General features: G+C 43.5%; 1 protein-coding gene across 1 annotated transcript; it reads right to left on the bottom strand.

Annotated features, from left to right (window-relative positions):
• Positions 1-17,931: 17,931 nt before the first annotated feature.
• On the bottom strand, positions 17,932-19,654 carry LOC146206989 (uncharacterized). The gene has a single exon (XM_084591531.1). The coding sequence runs from the start codon at positions 19,520-19,522 to the stop codon at positions 18,275-18,277; it is 1,248 nt and encodes a 415-aa protein (XP_084447657.1). The 5' UTR covers positions 19,523-19,654; the 3' UTR covers positions 17,932-18,274.
• Between the last annotated feature and the right edge of the window lie 6,483 nt (positions 19,655-26,137).

Here is a 26,137-nt window from a genome sequence, read left to right as displayed (position 1 = left end):
CCCTTTCTTGTGAATGAGGATAATGTTTGCATTCTTCCATGGTTCCGGTACCGTCGATGACACCAGGCACTGCGTATACAGGGTGGCCAGTTTTTCTAGCACGATATCCCCCCTGTCCTTCAGCAAATCTGTAGTTATCTGATCCTCTCCAGCTGATTTCCCCCCTTTTATATATATATATATATATATATATATATATATATATATATATATATAATGTAGTGACGTATCCGTAAGCTAAGTAACATCTTGTATAATTTCACAGCTTAATTCCAAACATCAACGTTTACGCGCCGCAAGATGCTGCAAAGGTATTTGCTTTTTGCCACTAAAAAGCTGCGTGTGTGTGGGCGCGCGTGTGTGCAAATAACTGATGCGCAGGTACTCAATATATTTGAGGCCCCGCATAAGGTCAGTACTCTTGCAGGTTTTCTTTGTAGTGAGGAAGCAATCACAATCCCTGCAGCGCGCTGCGAAGAAGCAGACTCGCGACTCGGAAGTCCCTGCGTCGCTTCGAATACCAGCTCTAACCCCGCCAGACCACCGGAAGAAAGAGAACGAAAGCAAAAGACTGCGAACGCACAAAATCTGCGCTCACTCATTCCCCCGGGGGAGGAAAATTCTGTTTACTGCTTGGAGCCATGGGGGAGGGGAGAAGACTGTGTTGGAGGAGGAGCCATGGCGTGGACAAAACTAAAGCCCCTCAACTACAGTGTACTAGAATATTTATTCTAGTACACTATACCTCAACAAAACCGCCGCGAGCGCTTCCTCCACTTCCTCTTACAAGGAAAAAAAAAGAAAAGAAAGACTCCGCGAGATACGCGTACGTGACGTGTAGGCTACGTCACCCATGTGTCACGTGATTGCGCATCGTCGATCTGCAAAAACATTCTCCCAGGTACCATACTATAGTGAACTAGAATAACCATACACCGGGCACAGGAAGCCTCCGACCTGGGATTCACGAGGGAGCGCATGCACACTTTCAGCGAGCTGCCCGAGGCCTACAGAGCCACTCGGCAGCTATACCCTCCGCCTCACTCATCCCTAGACAATAGACGTGCCACTATTTGGAAACGTCTCCAAACGCACACCTTCCCAGCACACCTTCCCATCCCCTCAATCTCTTTCTTACTATCATCCCCTCTATCCTACACCCGCATGCACCCTCTGTCCCGAATCACACGCTAACGCCCTTCACATCTTAACACTCTGCCCGGCGGATCCTCCCCCGCGGGGCCTGGAGCACCTTATCACCTGGGAGGACTGGGAGGCCCTGCTGCGCTCTACGGACCCGGCTGACCAGGAAACTGTCACAAGCCGGGCTACCAGCGTAATGGACCTTCGGGGCATGAACGCTTGAGTACAGTGGGGCCATGCGGGGGCCCAGGGATTTGCGAGTCCCAAACTCCTTTGCTCAAATAAAGTTTTATCCATCCAACACTACTACAACGACACATCTCTTCGCCGCCATTTGTAATACGTCCCGCAGTGAAAGCAAGGTATATGGTGTGAAAGTAGCTTGCAGCAGTGCCGCACTGTACCATTTGTTGACAAAAAAAGAAAGCAACCGCAAATGAAAATATTGCACTTAAAAATTAAATTTCAGGCTCTATAAAGGTCCGCATAGATGGTGTGTTTTAGTTTTCGCCTGTCAATTCTGTTATACCACCCATGGCTGCAGCTGAGATGGCAGACGACGCGGCCTGGGAGACACGAGAACACCATACACGAGATAGTATACAATTTCGAGTGTCTCAGAGAATTGCAGTGAACAGGACATCCGACCAAACGACGCCGAAGCGTAGCTATATATTATCCGTAGAGCTTCCGTGTAAGCAATTCTAGGTTATATGAAATGCGAATCACACTAGGGTCGCGGTAGTGCGCGCGGCCTGTTATCATATGTGCCACATATTACAAGTGAGACATATGTACCACAAAAAGAACAGGGTGCTCGCATTTGGGCGTAACAGCTGGTTGAATATATTACGAAACGAGCTGTGGTGATCATGCAAAATAGTAATAAAAAACTAAAATATTTATTTATGCATGCGGGTTGAACTATATTCACGCGGCACATATTATATCTGCCGAATTTTTCAGCGCTGGAAAATATTTACTTACTGCCCCATCTCAATGATTTTCCAGGTACGCTGTTTTTGAAAGAGAGAAAAAAAAAAAAGGAACACTTTAGAATGATATGGAATGCAAGGACGTTTTCAGTATACAAACAGGGGGCTTCTCTGCAAGTAAACTTATGTTGCTTTAAAGCCCACCCATTATGATATTTTTTTACAAAAAAGTACCCGATATCCTCTTCACTGGCTGTGATGCTGCATCGTGGGCGGAAGCCGGCAAAGCAGTGATAGGAATTGGTTAATGTGATAAAAAAGATCCATGTTGAAAATTTATAACTTTTGCTACAAATATATTCTACAATTTAGCTCAAAGGACGGGATTGCTGCACATATATTGGTCATGTTAATGTAAATTGCTTGCCTGCAGAGTGAACCGCATGCAAAGGTGATGACAAGACCTGTTTCCGCTCATAGATACATGCTTCATCTATGCCAATAAACAATGAACAAGAAGCAAATCAGCAATTGCCAAATAATTCTTCAGCTGGTAGCAACATTAGAATAATAAAACTATTGTGTAAGTTGTATTATTGTTTGTGTTACATAAGTAATTATCTGATCTTTTCAATGTTACAATTATTATGTTGTTATAAATTATCAAAGAATATCATTATGTTGTATTATAAACATTATTTAACATTACAAAGCAAAATCCCTTTGATATAGTCTTCTCTACATTGTTATGCACTTTTTCAATAATGACTATAAAACAATATAATAAAAATATACTTGAAGCAGTGGGTTGCAGAATTTTCCCCCTGTCTCTTACCGCGAATACATTTTAAACTAACAGTACGTACTTTGCAACTAAATCTCTTAAATTCTGCCTGCAACAAAGCGCATGCACAGATATAGTATTTTGTTAGAAAGGTTTGCTTACTACCCATTCATCACTACCCCATGGGGCACCCTTTTTTTTGTATTTACATAAACAATAAAACAGAAGGCTCCGGCTACTCATTTTCACCCACTCATATGAATCACCTGGTCTGACATTAAGCAATTACGTTAACATATCTACATAATATCGCACAAACACAATCAGTACACTAGCATATAAAAACAAGTACTATACAGCACCTCTTAATTATGGCCTGGTTATTATATGCATGGTATAGACGCGAGTGCACCGAGTTGTATATGTTGTTTAGTATTGTGCAGGATCATATATATGTCACTATATGACTTGTTGGAGTCACTCTAGCTAAAAAGTGTTTAGCTGTTTGACTGGAGATGTAAATTTTCCACCTGGAAACAAAGATACGTTCCAGATGGATAGGTAGTTCAATAATCGAGCTTGAAAACTATGTCATTCTGGCAGGAATATGGTTTCCAGCTGAAAAGAAGTGATTTCCCGTTCAAAAGCCCAGCTGTAACTCAAATTATTTTAATTCAATTCATCTAATTTATGCTGAACATTTCATTTATGAACTCTCGGACAAAAAGCTGCAGAGACAGTTTTGGACGAGGTAAGGGAGGCTGCAGTGACAGAATTATCAAAAGTTCAAACAAGAAGTTTCTAACGAAGAAATTCAGCCTTTTCTGAGTGCATGCATATAAATGAAAGATGAACCAAAGTACCGCCAATATGCAACATTACTATTCCTAAAATAACATAGCAAAATGCACACGAAATTCCCATTTATAGGTTCAGTGAACAAGGTACCATGCATTGCACAGTAAAATAGAAAACACAGGTCCCTCTAGAAATATTGAACACAAAACTTTGTCACTCACATGGTTGATATTGGAAAAATACAGTTTATTTAGTAGAACCAGCACTGTACAAGTTAAAAGACTAAAGGAGGTAATTAGTTTGGCAATGTCAAATCATCCCTTTTTCACAGGTACAAAATATTAAAACAATGTTGCCCCTGATTGGGTTAATAAATTGCTGACATTTTTTGTCATCAAAGTGCAAGTGATAAAAAGATGGCAATAATAAATTATAAAGAAATAATATAGATAGACAATTTGATGCTGAATGATTAGCTCTGTTGAAGCTTGACAGTACATTGTTTATGAAACAAACGGCTTTTTTTTTTCTAGAGGCAGAAGTGCACTGATGTCTTTTTTTTTTAGTAGTTGCCTTCCATACCAGCGTGGAATAGTTAAGGTGGGAACAGAATATGACATGGTAAACTTGATACTGAGTCTGAAAGAGGGCATACCTACAACACAGGACAGTTTTTTGGATACCTGCTCAATATGACTATCCGATGTCAGCTGACTTGAGAATATACACCTAGGATTTTATGCTGTATCACAACGTTTATTTCATGACTTCTTAATTTTAAATTGAGGCTTGGGGAAACATGTTTGTTTTTAGGTGCAAATAAAATTTCTTTGATTTTAGTTTCATCAATTTTTAGGCTGTTTATTTGGTAGTTCAAGTAGTTTTTACAGTGCACACTGTTAGCCATTTCAAACATATAAAGTTTATTAGTTGAGCTAAAAAACAAACTTAAGTTGATGCATGAGATCATTTATGTATAAATTAGATTTAAGAACAGCTTAAGAATGCTGCCTTGTGGAACATAGGTGCAAATCTATCTAACTGGCTTAAGGAACAAATTTCCAGTTCATCCCAGGTGGATAACAATGGATCCCCAACTGTAATTCAACTGCGATTAACTGGAAATTTGTTCCTTAAACCAGTTAGACCAGTTAAGGTTTTCACCTGGCATAGCAAATTAGAATAATATATCCATTGATGTGAATGTACCGAGTTCAGCCGGTCAGATATGATTGCAAAAGAGCATGGGCACTATAACAATCTAATTTATTAAGAGTTACATGGCATAATAAATAAAACAAAAATGCCAAAAGTGAATATGTCAGCCTTAATGTTGTAACCATGGAAGGGCGGATCGACCTGCCCTTTCAAAAGCCATGCCAAGATTTTGATAAAATATTGTGCTTGACTATGTCGAGGTGGCTTAGAATAACCTTTTCAAGGCCCTTGGAAAATATTCTTTCGTCTTTTATATATGACCAAAACTTTTCCTCATTTCATGTCATTTAGAAAACTTCCAGATGAAATAAGCAACTAGAGGTTGAAAATTCTGTCTGGTAAATTCTGTAAACATGTAGTGCTAACAAATGTCAACGTCGAAGCTAGTGTACCACAAGAAAGTATGATACACTTACGATTCATCTGTGCGATGGCAAAGAGGGAGTTAAAGTGGTCCCAGTAAAAAAAAACACATTGGAACCCCCTGGAATGTCAATCGGTACTGACGCACTCAATTTTTTTCCAATTGGAATTTTCCTTTCAAGTGGGCAGCCCAATTGGGCTCAATGGGTTCCAGTTGGAATTCATAGGAACCCACTGGAAAGTCTATTTGGAACACTTGATTCCATTTGAAAATCTCATTCCAGTTGGTTCCAATTTGATAGGTCAATTGGATCCTGCAACTACTTGTGCAAAGTAGTCTATAGAGTGCCATCTGTGCATAACTATAGTATTAATCAGTGCATATATGTTCCAAATGATTACTCGGTTAGATGAATCTCTACCAACTGGTTAGCCCACTTTATCAAACCCATTACATACAGTGAGACAATTACCATCTGAGTACAATTGGTATGGCCAACTGCACTGGGTGTATCCATGGGAACATTTCCATATTTCGCAAAGAAAACAAACACAATATTCAAAATAACAACAGCAGTAAACTTCTGGAAGACAGAAAACTGGACGAGTTGGTTTGGATATATGACTATCAGTAGCTTAACCTGTAAAACACAATTCTTCCTCTTACTATCGCTGCGCCTACAAAATGAAATGAAATAACTACACTCGGATGGCAAGACTGGCCCCAGCATGAGAGTAGGAAGAAGTATGTTTGCTGGGTGTATGGAATCTTGTGTTATATGCATCTGTGAAACTGTACAGTATTGCATTTCTTATGCGAGACGTATGCTTGCCTGTACTCCTTGATATCCATCAAGCATGTTTCCATGCAAATTGTAAGTCAGTCTACCTTTTGTACCATTCGGTATGTTCCGTTGGACCCATTGTATGCAATGAGTGTGACCCATTGTATATACATCCCATTGGACCCACTGAGTGCAATTGGTCTCACCCATTGACTGCAATGGGTTAAGTGTCAAAAAACACCATTGGTTCCAGTTGGAAAATTAAATGGCTACAGTTGAAAATATCCAATTGGTCTTTTTTGACTGAGCTCGTATAATGCAGGCCCTGAAAGCATTGATTCAGGTTGAATAAGTACTAGTACTAGAACCCCTTTATAGTAAAGTCACTCGGACCAGCAAATTTATTTACTATATCTGCTTATCAGAGCTGCTGATCCTAGTGGTAAAGAGTTTAAAACACTTTGCTTTTGCGATTATATAGGTATATTTTAATTCATGGGAAGTACGTCGGCGCGGCCAAACGCACTTCAAATTTTTGTCAAAAATGTATTTACTATAAAAGTGAAAAAATTACAGTCGTCTGCGGAAGACGAACTGGGACTTGAGTTTTCCTTAAATGTAACCGTGAGCTGTTTTCTGCAGCAAGTTCTATGCTCAATTCAGTTCAATTGGCTAGCCATAATTGGTCTGTACATCAGATGTCAGTTTATTTTCAAGGTGAAGTTAGCAAGCAGGAGATATATATGGCTTGTTTCTCTTCATTGGTACTTGAAGCAACCACTGTACCAACAGTCTTATATTTTAATTAATATTTTCCAAGTGCTGTACTGGAAGCTTCACTTTCAGAAGACTGCAAATATAAATAAAGTAATTGCAGTACTCAAAAGCAGTAGATATTACTGCTTCATGTCTCCTTATCCATAAAATGAATGAATGAATGAATGAATGAATGAATGAATGAATGAATGAATGAATGAATGAATGAATGAACATTATATATTTTACACTTGACCACAACACCTTGCAGTTGGTAATGTTCACGCCATAAACATTTGCACCTGTCTCTCCTCCCCCTCCACCCCTTTTCACCCATGACGGCAAGTGTAGGCACCACTGTGCCTAATAGCTGACACAACAGCGAGTGCTGCTGAGCACTTTCAACTAGTTTTGAATTTCAACCACCTTGCACCATCTGTCCCTTCGACGGACCCTCGACGCCTCACATACCTTAAATTCTGCATGGAGAATATATGGTTGTGACTCAGCGACCGCAGACGAAATAGCTACCACTCTGTAGCTTGAAAGTGAGTGACCCAGTGCAAAAGCAACATAAACAACAAAATGGCATACAAGGGAGCTTGCAAACAAAGCTAACGAATTACACGGCAATATGTATATATATATATATATATATATATATATAATGGAATAATAATGTTGGTGTACATCAACCATACTCACGACAAAATGCAACTTTAGTGCCCTCAGAGATGGGGAAAAGAAATCATTTACCCTGGAAGTATATTTATTTACCAATTAAATGAGGCAGTGAGAACTACTTTGCACCTGCAGTGTCTTGCATAATTTATTCTTAAGGGTGGCAGAACCAATTTATCAGTGCATCGGGTGAAGATATATTTCTCTTTTGATTTTAATTTAGAGAAGGACACAAGAAAAGCAGCTGCTGTGGGAGAAGAGAACCTCAGATAATATACTAGCTGGTATTTAGAGAGGACATTAATGCAAATAATCTTATATTTAAGAAAACAAATCTGCTGTTATGAGCTGTATAACTGTCCCCGACAATTAATCTAATTACTTTCTTTTGAAGCATTAGTAACTTATTAATGTTAGTGCTTGATGTGGTGGCCCAGACCAAATGGCAATAGTTAAGATAAGATTCGAATATTGTGTTGTAGATTATCAACTTTAGATTTGGAGAAAATTCTGAGACATCTGCAAAGGACGCCAACAGACTGTGGCACTCTCTTTGCAATGTATGTAATCTGTTCTGTTCCTTCCGTATGTGCATCAAAAATGATGCCCAACGATTTAAAGCTGTAGATAATTTCTATTCTGTTATTAATTTTTAAGGTAAATAAAATGGGCATTGATGAAGTTACTTTAAAGTTTAAAAGTCAAAAGAGATGTCTTACTATTGACAATTTTAACAAGTCCATTTGATCTTAACCGTGACTGAAGAACAATGTTTCCTCTTTTTAATAGGTTACTTATATATGGACGAATCAGTAAGAAAAAGCTGTTATCATCAGCATGCAAAACATATATAACGTCGAAAGCAAGTTTATATAACTATATCATTAAGCATTAAAAAGAAACAGACCCAGAAGGCTACCCTGGGAAGCTCCACATTGTATAGCTCTTAGCTAGGCAGAATACCATCAATACAGACAGCCTGTTTACATTGACTCAGATACGATCGAAACAGAATAAGAAGGGAGCCGCGGATGCTGTACCTTTCAAGTTTATTAAGCAATATTTTATGATTGAGGAGATCAAGCGCTTTACTAAAGTCTAAAAACATACTTAGTGTTGTATTCTTACATTCAGTACCTTGAAAAATAATTTCTTTTTGCAGCAGCAGAGCAGATTCAGTGGACCGTCGTTTGCAAAAGCCGAACTGACTGTCATTAATAGTAAAAGTGTTTTTTGAAGAGTTCTCAGTTTTTTTAACTATCACTAGAGCTTTTGAAGAATCGGATAGAATGGATATTGGTCCATAGTTAGATATTTCTTTCTTATCTCCTCATTTAAAGATTATTGAAACCTTGGCAGACAGGAATGAACAGCTCAGAAATGATGAAGACACAATTCGTGATTCCTTTTCTTAAAAGAATGACCAGACAAACTAGTGCTCATCTTGTCGTTTGTTGCTATATGTGCCCCTATCCATTTTTGTGTGCTGTCATCCCTTCATGCAACACAAACATGTTCAATATACTACATTAATGAGCTTCATTTCTTGTCATATGGAACACAAAATTTGTTCTCAAATTGCTTCATATCTTAACATTAACACATTCTGGCGGTTGAGCTGACTGCTGTGTGAGCCACTATAGCATCAGGGTCTTTGCTATATCAGTTGTTGGTGATGACATGGTCCTGAAGATGCTGTCTAGTAGCTGAATGGGCACTTAATGAACATGTCTTGTTGCTTAATGAAAAAAAAAAAAACACTCTGAAATAGCTTCCATTCCTCCCTTATCATGTCTTCATGCAATTTTTTTCAGTTACATTTTACATCTAGTGGAAGTACCTCTAAAGAATGAGGATGTGGTTACGAATACAACCAAGTTTGATTTCAAGTGAAAATCAAAGCCTTGCATGAACATGGCGTCACATTTTGCTATTTCTGTCTTTTAAAACGCAATAAATGATAAATGCGAGTGGCAGTCAAGTGCTGCAAAACTACACACGCTGCACCTTCACTTCTTGCCACCGCTGCCTCATGCTTTCTGCTGCACAGTGCTGGAAATGTTCGCCCGTTTCTTCCCCTTAACTATTTCTTGGTACACTTTTACTCTCCTTTACTCTCTGAACGGACCGCGCCGCTTCCTTTCCATGTTTGTAGACAGCTTTTTCCTTTTTTATCCTACGCGCTGCGTGCTTTCCCTCACGGCTCCAAGGCCTTTGTAAAGTAGGCTTCTTCTGAATACTGCTAAGTCTGGTGGTAAAGCCACTTAAAAGGACACTCGGTGTTATTTTTGTCTTGAAATACAAATATATATATATATATATATATATATATATATATATATATATATATATATATATATATATATATATATATATATACAGATCAATTAAGGGGAAATGAGGGTGCTCGTTATAATACATGAAGGAAAGAAGCCAACAGTCGGCGAGGCCAAGGAAAGCGTTGGGGATGGTACTTTATGTCTTTTTATTTTTTTAAATGTTAACTTGGATAATCACAGAAATTAGTAATGTAATCTGTTAGGGGAAAGATAATTAAACACAAAGTATATATATATATATATATATATATATCTTTTCCTCGTGATTTTAGGTAGTACGCGGGCGGCGATGTCATATCTTGGGAGTCGTCGCCACGGCCAGGCCCACTTTACTATAACCGATTTTTACCAAAATTATCTTTACATAAAGGGGGGAAAAAGTACAGCTGTCTATGGAAGATAAACTGGGACTTCAGTTTCACTTTACTATATCCGAGTTTATTACAACGGGGTTCTACTGTAGTTATATGCTGCATCAAGTGGTGAACAAAGCTCAGTGTTTCTAAATGCATCCATGAGTTACCAATTAATACTATCGATATTATCATATACATTCTGTCAAAATCAGTAAAACTGTATGCTGCAGAACATGCATGGTACAGCTAGTGAAGTGAAACTGCAGTTCCATTTTGCCAAAGTATCACACTTTTGCGGCAGCTCTGATCGGTCGAGACAGGATGACGTCATGGAGGTCTCGACCAATCACAGAGCACCACCACAGTATGCGCGAATGCGTGGCTTATATGGCCATATGGCAATCAATGACTGTTTACTAATCAATTAATGGCTAACTGCAAATAAATGACTTATTATTTATTTCATTACTAATTACACATTAATGCCTAATTCATTCATAATTACTAATTAATGCCACACACCTGGTAAAATCAACCACACAACAGTAAATGTAGAACAACTGCAAAGATACAAGGAGCGCGATCTTGTCATTGCGCTGCCAAGCAGAATGCACTGAATAAATGCACTCGCAGAATGTGAAAGAGTAGTCACTCACTTTACTTGTAGCAGCACTCATCGCTACATGCGCAACAGTCGCGTACCAGAATGCAGCACTCAGGCATTCCTTTAGTCGCCAAAGTGTCCTCGAATTTTATTCTTTTCAGTGGCAATCAGAGAATGCTCATGATTGTTAGAAAATTTTGCAGCAAGTTTTTGTAAGAATTATTACTTAATTTTAGTAAGAATTAGAATTTTCTAAAACCTGTGATGAAGAAAACAAAAGTTAGTCCCTTTACACAGAGGCTGGAACTAATTAAGGTATTTTCACATGCCATCTCTTCGGTTTTGCCGGTTCGCACTGTGTTTTTGTACTAGCTGAGCAAATTGTCAATATGCTCACGCAATATTATTCAGATGATGCACTTGTCACCAGACAAACCAAGCTGGTAGCTCTTACAATATTTTTTGCTAATTTTCATTGCGTTCACTTGAAGTGTAAAAATTATAGCATATATATTTTTTACTTAGTTGATTTTACATTTAACGTGCAATTAAGATTGCACTTTCTATATAAAGTGCTTTAAAGAAATATTGCATATGTTACAAGTGCTGACACTTTGTTGTTTCACTATAAGCTGCTTTACATCACAGATCATCGATCATGCTGGCAGAATGCAGGGATCACTTTTTCAGGTGCATGCCATAAAATGATCACAAAAACCTCCCTAATATATATATATATATATAATTTCTCCCATTTAAATAGAAACATGTGCAAAGGCCGCCAGCCCTTTCTCTCACCCTCTTAGTTCCTCCTCAACAATTGCGCTCAAATTTCCAGAGTCTTTCTGATAGAGCCAGACTTTAAGCACTGAAAGTAATTCATTCATTTCAAAATTACTTTTGCTAAAGTGACTCACTGCTGTTTCTATACTTCATACTATGTACTCCCGGTACGATGCCAAGAAAACAGTAATGACATGCAGCAAGCCTGTCCCACAGTGATGGATAAGCAAAAAAAGACAGAATTGAGTAGAACTACATGTTCAAGGCCTCAGACCTGCCCTGTGTCTCCGGATCACAACCATTCTCTAAGCAGAAGGTATACATGTAAGGCGTTGAGGGTCCATCGAAGTGACAGATGGTGCAAAATGGTAGAAGGTCAAAACTAGTTGAAAGTGTGCAGTAGCACTCACTGTTGCATACTGGCTATAGGCACAGTGGCGCCTGGTTACAGTTGCCATCACGGGCAAACAAGGGGTTTGGGGGAAGAGACAGGCGGAAATGTTCATGGCGTGTTTGACCACGATTGTTTTTGTTGCCATTGTCTTATATTTTTAATAGCCTGTTCTGTAGGAAAAGGGGAGGGAATAGTCTTACTGGATAGAATTTGGCAGGAAGATGAAAGAATGTGCTCTAGTGTTTGGAGAGGTTTTGTTCACAAGCTTTACTTAGTTTATATACAGATGAAATCCAGACAGTAATTAATGAGAAGGAATTTGCTCTGCGGAAGTAATGGTAATGTCATTACTTTTTGGGAGCAGTATTTAGCAATTTCATTATATTTTTAAGGCTTAGCAAGTAATTGGTAATGTAATTTAATTGCTTTTGAACAGTAACTTTGCCAAGTTTGCTGCCAATTTACCCCAGGATAAAAGACACCAAGTGTCTATTAGGAATGAAATAGATTAAGACATGCCAGATGGACTTGTGAATGTAATCAGGTAGCTCAAATGGTTTCTCTACTTCTGATTGGCACTTACTTCGGAACATTCAATTGGAAGGCCCTGTTGAACATTCAATAAAAAAATGTTACAACTTAAACTGCTGTGTAGTTTGCATAATTTCTATAACCACATAAGTTGTGATTAAACGAAGTAACTCTGACTCCTGAAGATCTGCCACTGAATGCAAGAGGAGGGTCCAATGTGCGAGGCTAAGCCCCAACAAAGAAAAGATCGTGTCAACTCTTCGGGTATATATAGTGTTCCTATGGTCTATGTGTCATATGAATGCATGCTTGCCTGTCGCCCGCTTGGAGCTGCCATTTCAGGTCAGTGCCAGCAAAATAAGCAATAAAACTGGAAGCCTTAGCTGAACTGCCTAATTGGAATGTTCAATTTATTCAAACTGGTGCTTCGAGTCTGTGCCAAAAGCATATTTAGAAATTTTGCAACTGCAAACCTCAATTGAAAATCATTTTTTTTCTTGACTGGGCCAGTGTCTCGATGAAAAACATACCATACTGCCCATATCGCAACTTTCACATAATAACAAGTCAAAAGACGATGCCACTGCACTGCCTTGAACAAATCTCTGAAAGATGGAAACTATAGAACTATGGGCGCGGAGGCTCCACGAAAACTGCTGAGTTAATTCAGATACAGGGCACACTCAGTGCACCTTCCAAAAACAGGAGTTTGCATTATGTACCGTTTTTTCTGACTTACAGATTGATCAGCCACACTGCTGAGCCATAATGCAAACCCAGTTCGCGGTCATACATATATAGTTTCATATAAGTACCAAAGGCAACCAAAGCAACCTCGAATATTCACCAGCTGTTGCTGCCTGCAGTTTCTTTCTGACAAGCGATATTAACCGGCCATACAGCCTGTATTTCCTGTCTCTATCAGATACATTAAACACTGAATTATTAATTGCGAACGCGTAGCCTAGCTGACCGCAAAAAGGAATTCGGAGGTAAATAAATGCAGTGCCATAACGTACAGCCTTAGAGCTATGGAACAGAACACTGCACCAACTGCGTATTTGAAGGCGGAATACCTTCGGCAGAACAACGAGATAAGCAGCCCACGGGGAGCCTAATTCCCTTGCGTCGAATGAAGCGCACAATGCACAGCCGAACCCGAAGCCCAGAGCGAAGCTAGAAATTGCACTACACGAGAAAAACTTCGTCTGCAACTGTACGTCACAATCAAGCGCGTCCAAACTCCGTGCTTGATTGTAGCAACCAAGCGCGGATTTCTCAAATCCTCCTTGCTAATCCAGAGATTAGCAAGGAGATTAGCAAGGAGGTTAGCGAGGAGGATTTGATATATGAGTACGCGAAATGCTTCGACTGAAATAGGCATGGAAATAAGCCATGAGTTCAAGTGCGCGACCAACGCCATGACCAACGCGCCAACGCCGCCGATACCTACATAAGTTAAAATTATTAAGAAAATGAACAATAACTTCTTTTAAGCCACAATTTTAAGTTATAAATTAGTATTATAAATGTTTCACTTGCTGTTGCGCACATTTTTTCTTTTGCTTAGTTTATGATGACGTAGGGTGACGTATTTTGTGCGTGGCAGCAGCGTTTTACTGGTGCCACGGTGCGTGTCACCAGTCTCCGCCTTTAATAAAACCATTCTGAAATCACAGCATTTTTGCGTTCCTGAAGCGACCATGCGACCCTGTAGGCCGGAATTAGAAGTACTCGCCTACGTCATGTTTAGCCGTTTGGAAACGCAGATATTAATCATTATTTCCCTTAAGATAATAGGTTTCTGGTAATGTTAGCAAATAAAAAATTAGTATATCAATTATTCGCTCACGCAAACGCATTTCTTTAACAATCTGTACCCGGGCAGTCTCTCGTTGCTGTCACGTGACGCGCGGTCGGCGGCGGCGGAGGAAGACGGGTGTACATCGTAACGGTACAGTGCCTAGAGTAACGGGTGGTCATGGGTGGTGTCTGCTTCTCGCTGCGCGCTGGAACAGAGCGGGAGGTGACACTCGAGTTCATTTTAACGCGGTAGCGTTAAGGAGCTCGTGTCGCAGAAAAGCCGGTGTCGTCGGCGTCGTTGGCCGTGAGCGATAAATCCCGGCATGCACTTCATAAATAAAAAGCAACTTCCAAGATGGGCTGGGTGGGATCGAACCAGGGTCTCCGGAGTATGAGACGGAGACGCTACCACTCAGCCACGAGTTTTTTTTTTCTTTATTTCCTGGCTTTGGTTCATACCATTTCACAAGAACACAACACGAATAACACAAATCAAAGTACATATTGGAAGGTCATCATCAGCCAATGTCAGGCTGGCTTCGTCTCAGTACATTAAAACTCCCGCAACGACAGCAAAGGCTCTACCCTTGAGAGCCATTCGGGAGGTTCAGCAGCCACTTTCTGTATGGCAATAAACCAATTCACACTTTCTCGAAAGTATATTCTAGCGGGTCGAGCATCCCTGTCGCAGTGATAGCCCGCCATTCTGGAGCGCCATATAGAGTGGAGGCCCATGAGCATGATTAAATCATACGGAACGCCATCTTCATTATCAATGCTTAAATACCGGATGCCGTGGGAGTCTAGTGGAAATTCTTTCTTTATCGTACGTTGCAAAACATCCCAGAAATAAACCCCTTCCCAACAATGCAAAAAAACATGGTCTATTGTTTCCGGCTTCTTGCAGATTAAACAGTGCGCCCCCCACGGTAAAAAAAAATCCCTTTCCTCCAAAAACTTCTTTACTGATAATGTTCCGGTGTGTAATTTAAAGAAAAATGTCTTAGCTCCTGGCGACACCTGCATTTTCTTTACTCTCTTCAAGACATCTCTGCCCGGACCTCCACTGTATAAGGTTCTGTACAAGGGTTGTGGCAAAACAATGTCACATAAATCGCGATACAGCTTTTTTCGTTTTACAGTGGACAAATATTCATTAGAAAAACGCACTGAAAGAAGTCTTACACTAGCGACGACCTCCCTGTAATAACCAAAAATCCCGCCCGTAGCTTCTTCGGTGGAGACAACAAACTCCGGCAGTAGGCGCCGTAGCCTAACTTGGCAGACGGTGCGTAAGAAAGGGTCCGAAGCATCCCGAAAAACCAAAACCGGTTGACCACCTGCCGTAAAAACAGATGGCCTAGTCCCAAACCGCCGTCTTTTACCCGACGGAACAAATTCGTCCTGCTGCAGCGTTCCCATTTACCTGCCCAAACAAAAACGGCGAAAATCCTGTGTAACTTCTGTACGTTTACGCGCGAACAACTCAAAACTTGCATTGCGTACCAAAGTTTGCTGATAAAAAAAAGATTGCATACAGTAGCTCTGGCAAAAATCGACATGTTTGCGCCTTTCCACTTCTCGGCTCTCTCCCGTAGTTCGGTCATTTGCCCTTTCCAATAATGCTCGCTTTCGCGGTAGGCACCCAGCTCGACGCCCAAGTACTTGGTCGGTGTGTCTGTCCACGTAACATTGGCAAAGCGATCTGGTTTCGACGGCCACTGTCCATGCCAGAGCCCAAGGCACTTGGCCCAGTTCACCCCGCTACCGGTAACTTGAGAGAACTCACGGATACATTTGACAGCCTCGGTGATACTCTCCTGGTCAACCGTAAAAATAACGATGTCGTCTGCATACGCGAGCAGCTTCACTTCGGCTGCTTGTAACCTAAACGCACTAATGTTGACATTATTCATAAGTTTCATGCACAATGTTTCAATATAAATGCAAAACAAAAGAGGACTGAGGGGACAGCCCTGTCGCACCGAACGCTGCAGTCGAATGGGGGCTCCCAGATTCTTATTAATAATCACTCTCGTCGTGCAGTTACGGTACGCCAGGGCCACACCCTTACATATAACTGAACCAACATTCACATGTTCTAAAAGGGAAAACAAAATTTCGTGATCGACGCAGTCGAATGCTTTTTCGAGGTCGATCTGAAGCATGGCGACCCGACCATCCCAGTCATCACAACACTCAAGGACACTTCGCGCCTTTTGAATGTTGGTCACTATTGACCTCCCTTTTATCCCACACGTTTGGTGTGGTCCTACTATATCCTTAATAACCGTTTGCAACCTTCGGGCCAAAACCTTCATAAAAATTTTATATTCAACGTTTGTAAGTGCTATGGGTCTGTAAGATGTTACCAGACGTAATTTGTCTATTTCATCAGTTTTAGGAATGAGTACGGTGTGGGATGACCCATATGACGGAGGCAGGGCATTTACTGTGTAAGCATCGTTATAAATTGCGTTCAAAATAGGTGTGATTTCGTACTTCAATTGTTTGTAAAAACCCGCGGTGAACCCATCCGGTCCCGGCGATTTACCGGCATTTAAACTGTCAATAGCGTGCTCCACTTCTGTTTCAGTTATCTTTAGTTCTAATCTCTCTTTCACTTCATCGTCCAGACGCGGTATCGTCGCCAGAAACTTATTCTTAAAAGTGATAGCGTCTACCGTGTGGGATGCGAAGAGGGTTTGGTAATGGGCGTTGAACGCTGCTTTGATGTGGTCGTTGTCCGCCGCCAAGATACCGCCCCAATCTATTTGGTCGATGTGGTTCCGTTGAGCGTTTGCTTTTTCGAACCCCAGCGCTCGTTTTGATGGCGCCTCCCCTGCAGCTGTGTCTTCTGCCCTTGCCCTCACTAACGCACCTCGATAACGATCTTCGTCTATCAATTCTAGTTTTTGCTTTGTTTTCCGTATATCTTCAATCCATTTCCCCGGCGCTCGAGCTTCCTGTTTAAGCAACGTACGGAGCAGTGTCCTTAACTCCGTCTCTTTCTGTTTTTCCTCAAACCGTATACAGGTTGCCCTCTCTATTGCTTTAATTTTTATAGTTTCTTTACACAGCTCCCACTGTTGCCAAAGGTGCATATTTTTACTTGGGTTTATTTTTTCAATTTCTTCTTTTACTATGCGGGTAAAATGTTCATCCTGCAAGAGTTTATTATTGAATTTCCACATTTCCCACGAAAAAGAATTCCCTCTCTTTACCCATCCAAAAGAACATTTAACTAAACAATGGTCTGAAAACGATACCGGCTCTACTTCATAACTATTGCATTCAGGTAAGATGTCGAGGGATGCATAAATGCGGTCCAGCCTTGCATGGCTCGAACCCTGGAAGTGCGTGAGCTTTACGGTGCGGGCTCCCTCGAGACACTCTGCCACATCCTCGAGGTTACACTCCTCAACAATTCGCGATAGCACTTCAGTGCTTGCGTCTCGGTATGGCCGCCGGCTTGTCTTGTCTCGCGCACTAAGGACGCAATTAAAATCACCTAGGACGATCAGTTGTCTATCAGTGCAGAGCCGCTGCTGGATGCCTTGGAAAAACTGCGCCCTTTCATCTGCTACATTAGGCGCGTAGAGACAGACAATTCGCCAATCCGTGCTATTCAGCGAAAAATCTAGAAGTGCACACCGGCCCGACTCACAAGAAAAATGACCAAGCACTTCAAGCCCCGGCAACTTCTTCACAAAGAGAACACAGCCAGCCGATGTGCCTACAGCGTGGCTAACCACAGCAAAAAACCTAGGCGTGAAACGTTGCACCATGCTCTCGGTCTCTTCCTCACCGTCAACTTTCGTCTCCTGCACAGCTAATACATCAATATCATGCTCCGTTAAAAGTCGGTACACCTGGCCTTGTTTTCTCTTTCCTGCCAGACCTCTAACATTTAGCGTGGCGACCTTCAACGGTGATGCAGGAGCCATTTTTTAAATAAGAAGAAGAGACCGAAAGCACGACCTCTCGCGCCTAGCACAAGGCTAGACGCCTCCGTCGCTGCTGGCGCCGTCCTCCTCGAGCTTCTGGCCGTGCTCGAGAGGCGCCGTGTCGCCGGCCCACCACTCGCTCGCAAGGTTTGGGCGAAGCTTCAACGTGGGCCTCCTTGTTTGAGGCGCCTTTGCTGGTGGTTCCTCGGAAGTGGGCGTTGCCTCCTTGTCGTCGCCGGTGCTGGTGTCGGCATGTGAGCGTTTCCCGGGGGTAGCGGCCGTGGTCGTCCGACCACCGCAGTTGTGCCGGTGAACCTCGCTCACTTCCTTTGCCTCTGCGTCCTTGGGAGCCGGCAGGCTCTCCGCGTCCGCTGAGGTCTCCTCGCTTGGCTGTGGCAAATTCACCGTAGCTGGCGCGAGCTCTGGCTTATCGGCAAGGGGGGCGTCGCCACTCGGAGTCACCGAGGTGCCCTGCGACACGGGAACCTTGTCCAGCACGTCGGCACCCTTTGCTGCTTCCTCAGCCTCTGCGACGTCCATCAGCTCCCTGTTGTCGTCCTTCGCACCGAGCCCGGTCGCTGACGCGTAGGTGCGGACGCAGTCCGCGTCCGCGTGTCCATAGCGCCTGCACTTGGAGCACCTGGGCACCTTGCAGTCACGGCGAACGTGGCCTGCGCCGTGACACCGCAGGCACTGCATCGGCCGCCCGGGAACCACCACGAGAGCCAACTCGCCGGCGACGCGAAGCTGGTGGGGCAGGTCGTCCACCTTCATACCTGGCTTCAACTTGAGCAGCACTGTTCTCGTGGTGGATCCCTTTTCCTTCATTCCAACGACGCGCCAACGCTCCCGCGTCACCTCGGTCACGTTTCCGAACGCCGCGAAAGCAGTCCGGATGTCCTCGTCTTGGACACCGTGTAGCATCCAGTGCAGGCGTAGCTTCACCTGCTGGTCTTCAGGGTCGAATATGAGGCAGCGGCGTCCCTTGACTTCCAGCTCCTTTAAGGCGGCCAGCTTCTTCGCGGCTTCCGTGCTGTTCATGGTTACCGCCCACACATGGTTGATTTGGTACGCCCCCAACGCCACGACGTCGGGGAGCGCACCGACGTTAGCGAGGGCATCCCTGAAGTCCTCGACCCTGTAGGGCCTCATACGCACGTCGCCGTGCAAAAACATCGTGTTTAACACAACACGTCCGGTGGGCAGGGTAGGCAAAACGATCTCGTAGTCCTTATCTTCTTCGGCGCTAAACCTGTTTCCGCGGCCAGCAACGGCCGCTATCGCCGCTCCGACGGAGCTCATGATTCCGCGTCCGTACACTGCGGTGGCCGGAAGTAGAATGACTCAGCCACGAGTTCGATGCTTGAAAGCGGTACAAAAGCGCTTCTAGTGAATGCGGTGTTGCCTTAGAAACGTGCCGTAGAACGTTATACTGCGGTGTATATCAGTAATTATGAGCATGTTACTTACAGAAGTCGCAGTTAGACGAGTAGCGAAGTACGTTTCCGCTACATTTCTTCTGCGCTCTGCGCACATGCAGAGCCATCTGGCCGCAAACACAGAAGAACCCCTCCTCGCAATGTGCGGCGCTGCCCCGACACGTGGCGCGCCACTCGCCCCTGACGCTATCGCGTTCCACTCTTGAAGGCGAAGCTTAAGCGTCCTCCAAATTTTTCGGTAACGACGACTAACCTCGATCCGCCGGGTACTCCAAATGACCATGGTTCCAATCTTATTTGTTGTTGTTTTCTTTTTTTTTTTTTGTGAACATTCATGATGGAGCACAACAACGTCTTGAGCAGTCACATACCACCGGTACAACTTGGTTGTGCGGCCGCTGCTGTATTTTTTTTTCTTTATTCTTGGCGTCATTAAAGATACGATGTAAATACGGTTTCAGGTCGAAGAAATCGACAAGTGTATTCAATCTGAGTGGTGGGTGGAGTGTTTCAGGAGCGGGCGCCGCGGAGCGTACTCGTATAGGCATATTGCTCGCCTCCGCGCTGCATCGTTGAGAATAGCGTGTCGAGCTTCGCTTCCTTTATTTCGGCTCGATGACCTGAACTATGGCACTACACGGAAAGCTGGAAACAGGAAACACACAGACGGCTGCTTCAACTACGTAGTCGCCGCCGGGATCTCGCCAGATGCTCTCAAGAGCAGTCGGCATCGGCACGCACCGCCCGCAGCTGCACCTGTTCGAAAGCTTCGGTTAGCGATTGCGCACTCTCGCAACGGTCGAACGTAGGCTAGGCTGCAAGACTCGGACATACATACCAATGCTATAGTGCTCTAGACCAATGCGTAGTTCTGAAACGGCTGGCATCGGGAGGCTGGCGGTCGGGGCTTCTGCAAACCAGAGTTGTGCCGCGGTTACTGCGGCCTCTCGACACAAGTGTTACTGTACCGGTCGCAGGCTCCATCTTCGCCGACCTGACACCAGAAAAGTTGCGTCGACGTAAGGCTCAAAGCCCACGATGTAACCATGTTTTAACAGTAGCGACTATATAGCCATAGCAGCGACGCTGGAACCTGGGACATAGCCTATGCCTGGGATATAGTGCTCTAGAGCACTATACCTGGGACGTCGGCATGGACGTCGGCTATATTAAAAAACCCTGTGTGAGCGTAGAGTAAGGCACAATTAGAACCTCTAAAATACACCGAGCTCGGTCAACTTTGGCTCAGCAGGCTCCGGCAACGGGAGCTTCGCATTGGCTTAGCGCTATCACGTATCTGTTGAGTTGAGGAGGACGCGCGCCCGGAAACCGAAATTCTGTTTTTGTCGCTATTAAATCAACGCGGGCGATGAAACGAATCGAGGTATATTATATGATGCAGGATAAGGATTCCATTTAGGCAAGCCGTGCAAAATTTCCGGAAAACGTTTCACGACCCCTTTATACTTCGAGAACATTTGTGTGTATAGTAGGTGCACGGCAGCTTTTTCGGAACAAAAAAAAGAAGCTTGTCTAATAGGGCAACAAGCTCTGGTTTCGGATAATGCAGTCCACTAGAATATTGTCCTCGTAGAAGAGCGTACTACATGGGTCTGCTTCTTTCGCTAGTTTCAAGAAGAATAGCGCAAGCGTCACACCCGAAGTTGAATAACTAAACGATATATCCAGCGGCGTAAGGTAAACCGGAATATGTGACAGTGGGAAATGGGATAGTAAGAGATGCCATCACTACCATCACTTCCTTCAGTGCCTTGATTTTGCTCTCAGATGAAACGTCCGTCTTGGCAATCTAGTCATGTGCCGCTAGCTGTTACGGCCCTCGCATCTAGCATTCCCTTCCGCACATTAACCTTACTTTCCCGAAGAGAGCCACAATGGGTCGCTATATAGGGCTTGAAATGAGTCTTCAGTGAGAGTGTCCTTCTTTACCGCTTTAGAAGTTTCTTGCATACTTTCGATATAGCAGGTGAACTCATTTGTAAGTCATTGCATCGAGTATCACCTTCATCATTTATTGGCCTCTTTTTACCACTTCCAGCACGAGTGGTGCCATGAATATCAAACCATTTTTGATTGTTTTCATAATAAGCTTAATATCATGTAAAAATTTCATTAACAAACTTTTATATGCAAAATTAAAATAATGTTTATAATACCACACATTGACTAAATATGAATTGTAATAACATTTAACTCAACCCTACAACGTTTACTTTGACTGTTATACTAATACTTTATATCATGCAAGCATTTTGCAATTAACATTACATTTTTATGAAATTATTTTCATCTTCGGTGTTACATGAATGGTTTCGCATCTAGCGCTAAAGACGGTTTTGCTGTAAGAGACGAGTTGCTGTCATGTTAGCCTTGAAGAAGCTTCGATGTGATCACTTCTCATTCAGTTTTTTTTTGTTCCTATTCTTGTACAGGGTTTGGAAAAATTCGGATTAAAATGGACAAAAGTAGCTACCATGCCGCAATGTATGGCATGCTTGTCGAACGTTTGCTGAACGACAGTGTTTTTTATATCCGTTCACGTGTGTAGTACGTAGACGACATGCCGCAGCAGCATCTACCTTCTGTGTTCTTTAATTTCGCGGCTGCACTCACCACGAAACTCGCGAGCGACAGCGCGAAACCAGGCAAAAGCCACCCGCCGCCGCTGAAGCAGACGCGGAGCTGACAGTGAGCAGGTCGCGCCCCTTGCGGTGGCGGAGAGCGCAACTCAAGGAGAAAAGTTCCCATTGTTCCCGCGGCGATTGAGAAGGCCGTAAGAAAGAGCGCGCGCTCTCCCCCGAGAGCGGCCGTGGCCTGACGTACTGAAACAGGTGAACCTGAGGCAGGTGGCGCTGATAGCGCTCAAAAGGAGTTTTTCCGGGGCCGTCGTCGTTGTTTCTGCGCCGAGCGCACTGCAACTGCTCGCGCGGCCACAGCGCACATCAAAACGGCGACGACGTCCTCCTCCTCCTCACTTGAATCTTCATGATGTTTGAAGATAAAAAAAAAAAAGCAAACAGCGCGGTGGTCGCCATCATGCGAACTCGTGGTAGACGAGAGCAGCTAAACGGTAGGGGCAGTTCTGCCACGTATATGCCCCGAGTCATTTCTTTTGCAAGTCGTGTTCTGGAGACGCATCTCAGCAATTGAAGCCTGGACGTAGTCGACTATATTCAATTCATCGATGAATCGAATGCGTAAAGACGTTAGAATATCGCGCTGGAATTTAAGAGAGCAGTCTGGCGTCTTTAAGTGCCGAAATTTGTTCTATCTGGATACCTGGACGTATGCACACGAGCGAAATCTGTTGACAGCTTGTATGCATGAAAGCTTAAAAGCTGAGATGAATTGGCGCGACAAGGAAATCCGAAACAACACTCTTGCACATCTTTTATGCGAAAAGGCGATGCGCAGTCCGTATGCAGTCTGCCTTAGAACCGGGTACTGATTTGCAATCTTCCAATGCACGCTGAATAAGATATTGTACAATTCAGGCGCGCCGTTGATCGAAAGTGCACCTAGCGCGACAACCACGCGAGAGCAGATTAACATAAGCCTAAAGAAAAAAAATAAAAAGCTCAAGGGATGTAACTTGCTGCTTCTTTTCTTCTACACCCTTATTTTAATTTTGCGTATAACAAGGGGGACAACAGTATGTCGATATTATCGGCAACCACGAGCATTAACGCAGCCGGCTGCGCAACCCCCTATGTCGCTTGCCGCTCCTCAATGCAGCTACTCTTGAACGTGGCGGAAACGCGCGCGGCGGCCGATAGATGGCAGCAATTTTGCATAAGATCTATTGCGGAAGACAATGATGAATGCTGGTTCCAAAATGAGTGAATCTCAATCTGAAATGAATATCAACCGGATCCGTTTTGGAAATGTTATCTTACTACCTGAGTAACACGTTTGTTTAGTGGGATGGTCGACTTTATACGCAAAAATCTGGTGTGTGCATAGGTGCCTCAGCGACATTTATCTAAGCAGGGTTGATATGAAAGTTCAGAATGATTTAGCCAGTTGTTGCATGCGCATTTTCCGTTACGTGGAAGATTTTCTGTTGCTAGCTAGGTCTGTGAATCCTGAACTTGTGTCAAATGTTCTTTGCACGTAATGGGTCGGGACTAAGGCTCACGCATGAAGTCCCCTAAGAAACAGCCTTGCAATTTCTTGATTTAGAGTTGTCTTTCCAACCCCACCATGTCTATTGGCAGTATTCGCCTAGGAGTGAAAAGCCCCTTCTGAATTACAGGACCTTTCATTAAAAGCTCGTAAAAAGTGGTATTGTTACGGGATGCTTAGGCATGGCAGTGAAGAAATCTTGTCATCATAAAATGATGTCCAGTCTCTTAACTCAGGCGGATAGATGTAGGGAAGCTGCTTTCCTGAACTCAGTTCTCGTCTCGAGTTAAGACAAAGTCCTTCGCATGCTAAAATCGTCAAGCACTTCAGGGCGGGAAAGGGGTTCGGAGGAAGGAAGGTAGTAGTCATGCCATATGTACACACCCTGTTGCACCGAATTAAAAGAGTAGGGAGCAAGCATGGGGTAGAAGTTCTGTTTTCTGCTGCTAACAAACTAGAAAGAGTGGGAGCCATGTGGTTTTAAGAATGCACGAGGGGCGCAGAAGAAATATGTGCAACATAAATCGTGAAAATAGATATGTTCCCTGTAAGACTGGCATAGTATATCAAATCCTTCTGTCCTTTGGCCTTACCTACATAGGCCAGACTGTGCGATGCATTAAAATGCGGCTCATGGAGCACGCTAATTTGCTAGCGAATCATTACGCCATTTTTTGATGACAGTGATGTTTTGTTCGTTCATTCTTACCAGTGCACTAGAGAAGTAGCCAAAGCTTTTGACATAAGAAAAGTAAAGGGTGCGTGAGTACGCCTTCTGTCACATTATCTCCTCGCGAAATGAATATGCTGCATAGTGGGCAGCAGTTCTGCCGATGCACTCGTGCTTTAAAGACGTTTTTACCAAAACTTGTGGTCGTTGACATTGCGCATGTGCGCTGTTTCTTCGTGTGCGTATATATGACGTGATTCATCCCAATAAAAAAAAATCAGCTCTAAGTTCAGCGCTGTTCGTGTGTCTCGTCCAGTTTCTTTCTTGGTCTGTGTATGTTTTGCGCTGTTGATCCACCATTAATTTCGAAACTCCCCCGCTTTTTATTGCTTTGGCTGTGGCGGTGCTGACCGAAATTCATGCCCTGGCCACATCAAGGTCATGCTGTGGACTACCTTCATAAATAAAGTCAGTTTGATTCCATATATCAGCTCCCTTGTGGAGCAACCAGCTTTTGCCAGCACATATTTTTACAAGCGGGTGCACTTAAGTGCTCCTCACCTTTTCATGAGGCACAAGGCATACCATCGGGAGAGGCCATGCGCAGAAGCTGCGACGAAGCCAAGATCTCACAATCACCGTGAATCAAGATTATTTCGGTACACACTGAAAGGAAACAGAAATGGTTACTCTTGCTGGGACAGTGCTAGCGGGGGTCATACGGAGGCGTATTCGAAAATGAACTACAAAAGGAAAACCCTTTCGTGCGAGCCACCGGGACTGCTTTTAAACGCACGAAAAAGGGCTCCCTAGTTCCTCTACACTTCGGTTGAAGTCACTGACCAATAGATTCGCAGCAAGATGACGAAAAAATCATTGAGATCGCTGAACAATAGCGCGTCGATGCAGAAAAAAATTGCAAACCAGCTGCAACGAGGGGGCAGCGGTGCAATGAGCTCGTCTATAAAGATGGCGAGGCAGAATGCCACACGCGTTTTGAGCTGTATTTCGCAGTACTCGCGAAAGTTTGGAGAAAGCTGCAGGGATGCGTGTCGCCCAACCTATTTTGCAGAATCCATTTCAGTCCGGCCGATCTGAAACATTGCGATGCAAACGAACCTCCCGCCATCGCTGCTGCGCGCCAGAGTTGAAACAAACAAAAGGTCTCTTCGATTTGGCTTGCACTGGCTGCACTACCCACACGGCCAATAATGTCCGTCGGACGTCCGGTTAGAGTCCACACGTCCGGAGCCGGAGCGGGACGACCGCCGGAAGAACGAAACACATCCGAAAACGGATCATCCAAATTGGGACATAAACCGGTAGGAACGAAACACAGCCGAAAACGGACATCCGTATTGGGGTGTCCGTAGGATTTACGAGGGATCATCTTTCTCGGATCAACATTCAATTATTTCAGAAAAATAGTCTCTCGATACAGACCTCAACCGAACCCGTGCTCATCAGTTCATGTGTGGACACTGGTGGGCACTCATTAGTGGAACGGGCTACCAAGGGAATTCCGACCTGAGCGCACTCATAACATCAATGTATCAGTGAAAAAGCAATAATCCTTACCAGTCATTGCAATTTATATCAAGTTATCAATAGCCGTGTTTTCTCGCGAAAAGCTATCCATTTAAGAAGCTGTCAGGGCAGTTC

This window comes from Amblyomma maculatum, chromosome 1, assembly GCF_055883805.1.
Source record: "Amblyomma maculatum isolate TAMU_Amacu chromosome 1, ASM5588380v1, whole genome shotgun sequence".
NCBI classification, from domain to species: Eukaryota; Metazoa; Arthropoda; class Arachnida; order Ixodida; family Ixodidae; genus Amblyomma; species Amblyomma maculatum.
The sequence above is the reverse complement of the archived record's forward strand: the minus strand, read 5'-3'. Positions and strand labels throughout refer to the sequence as shown.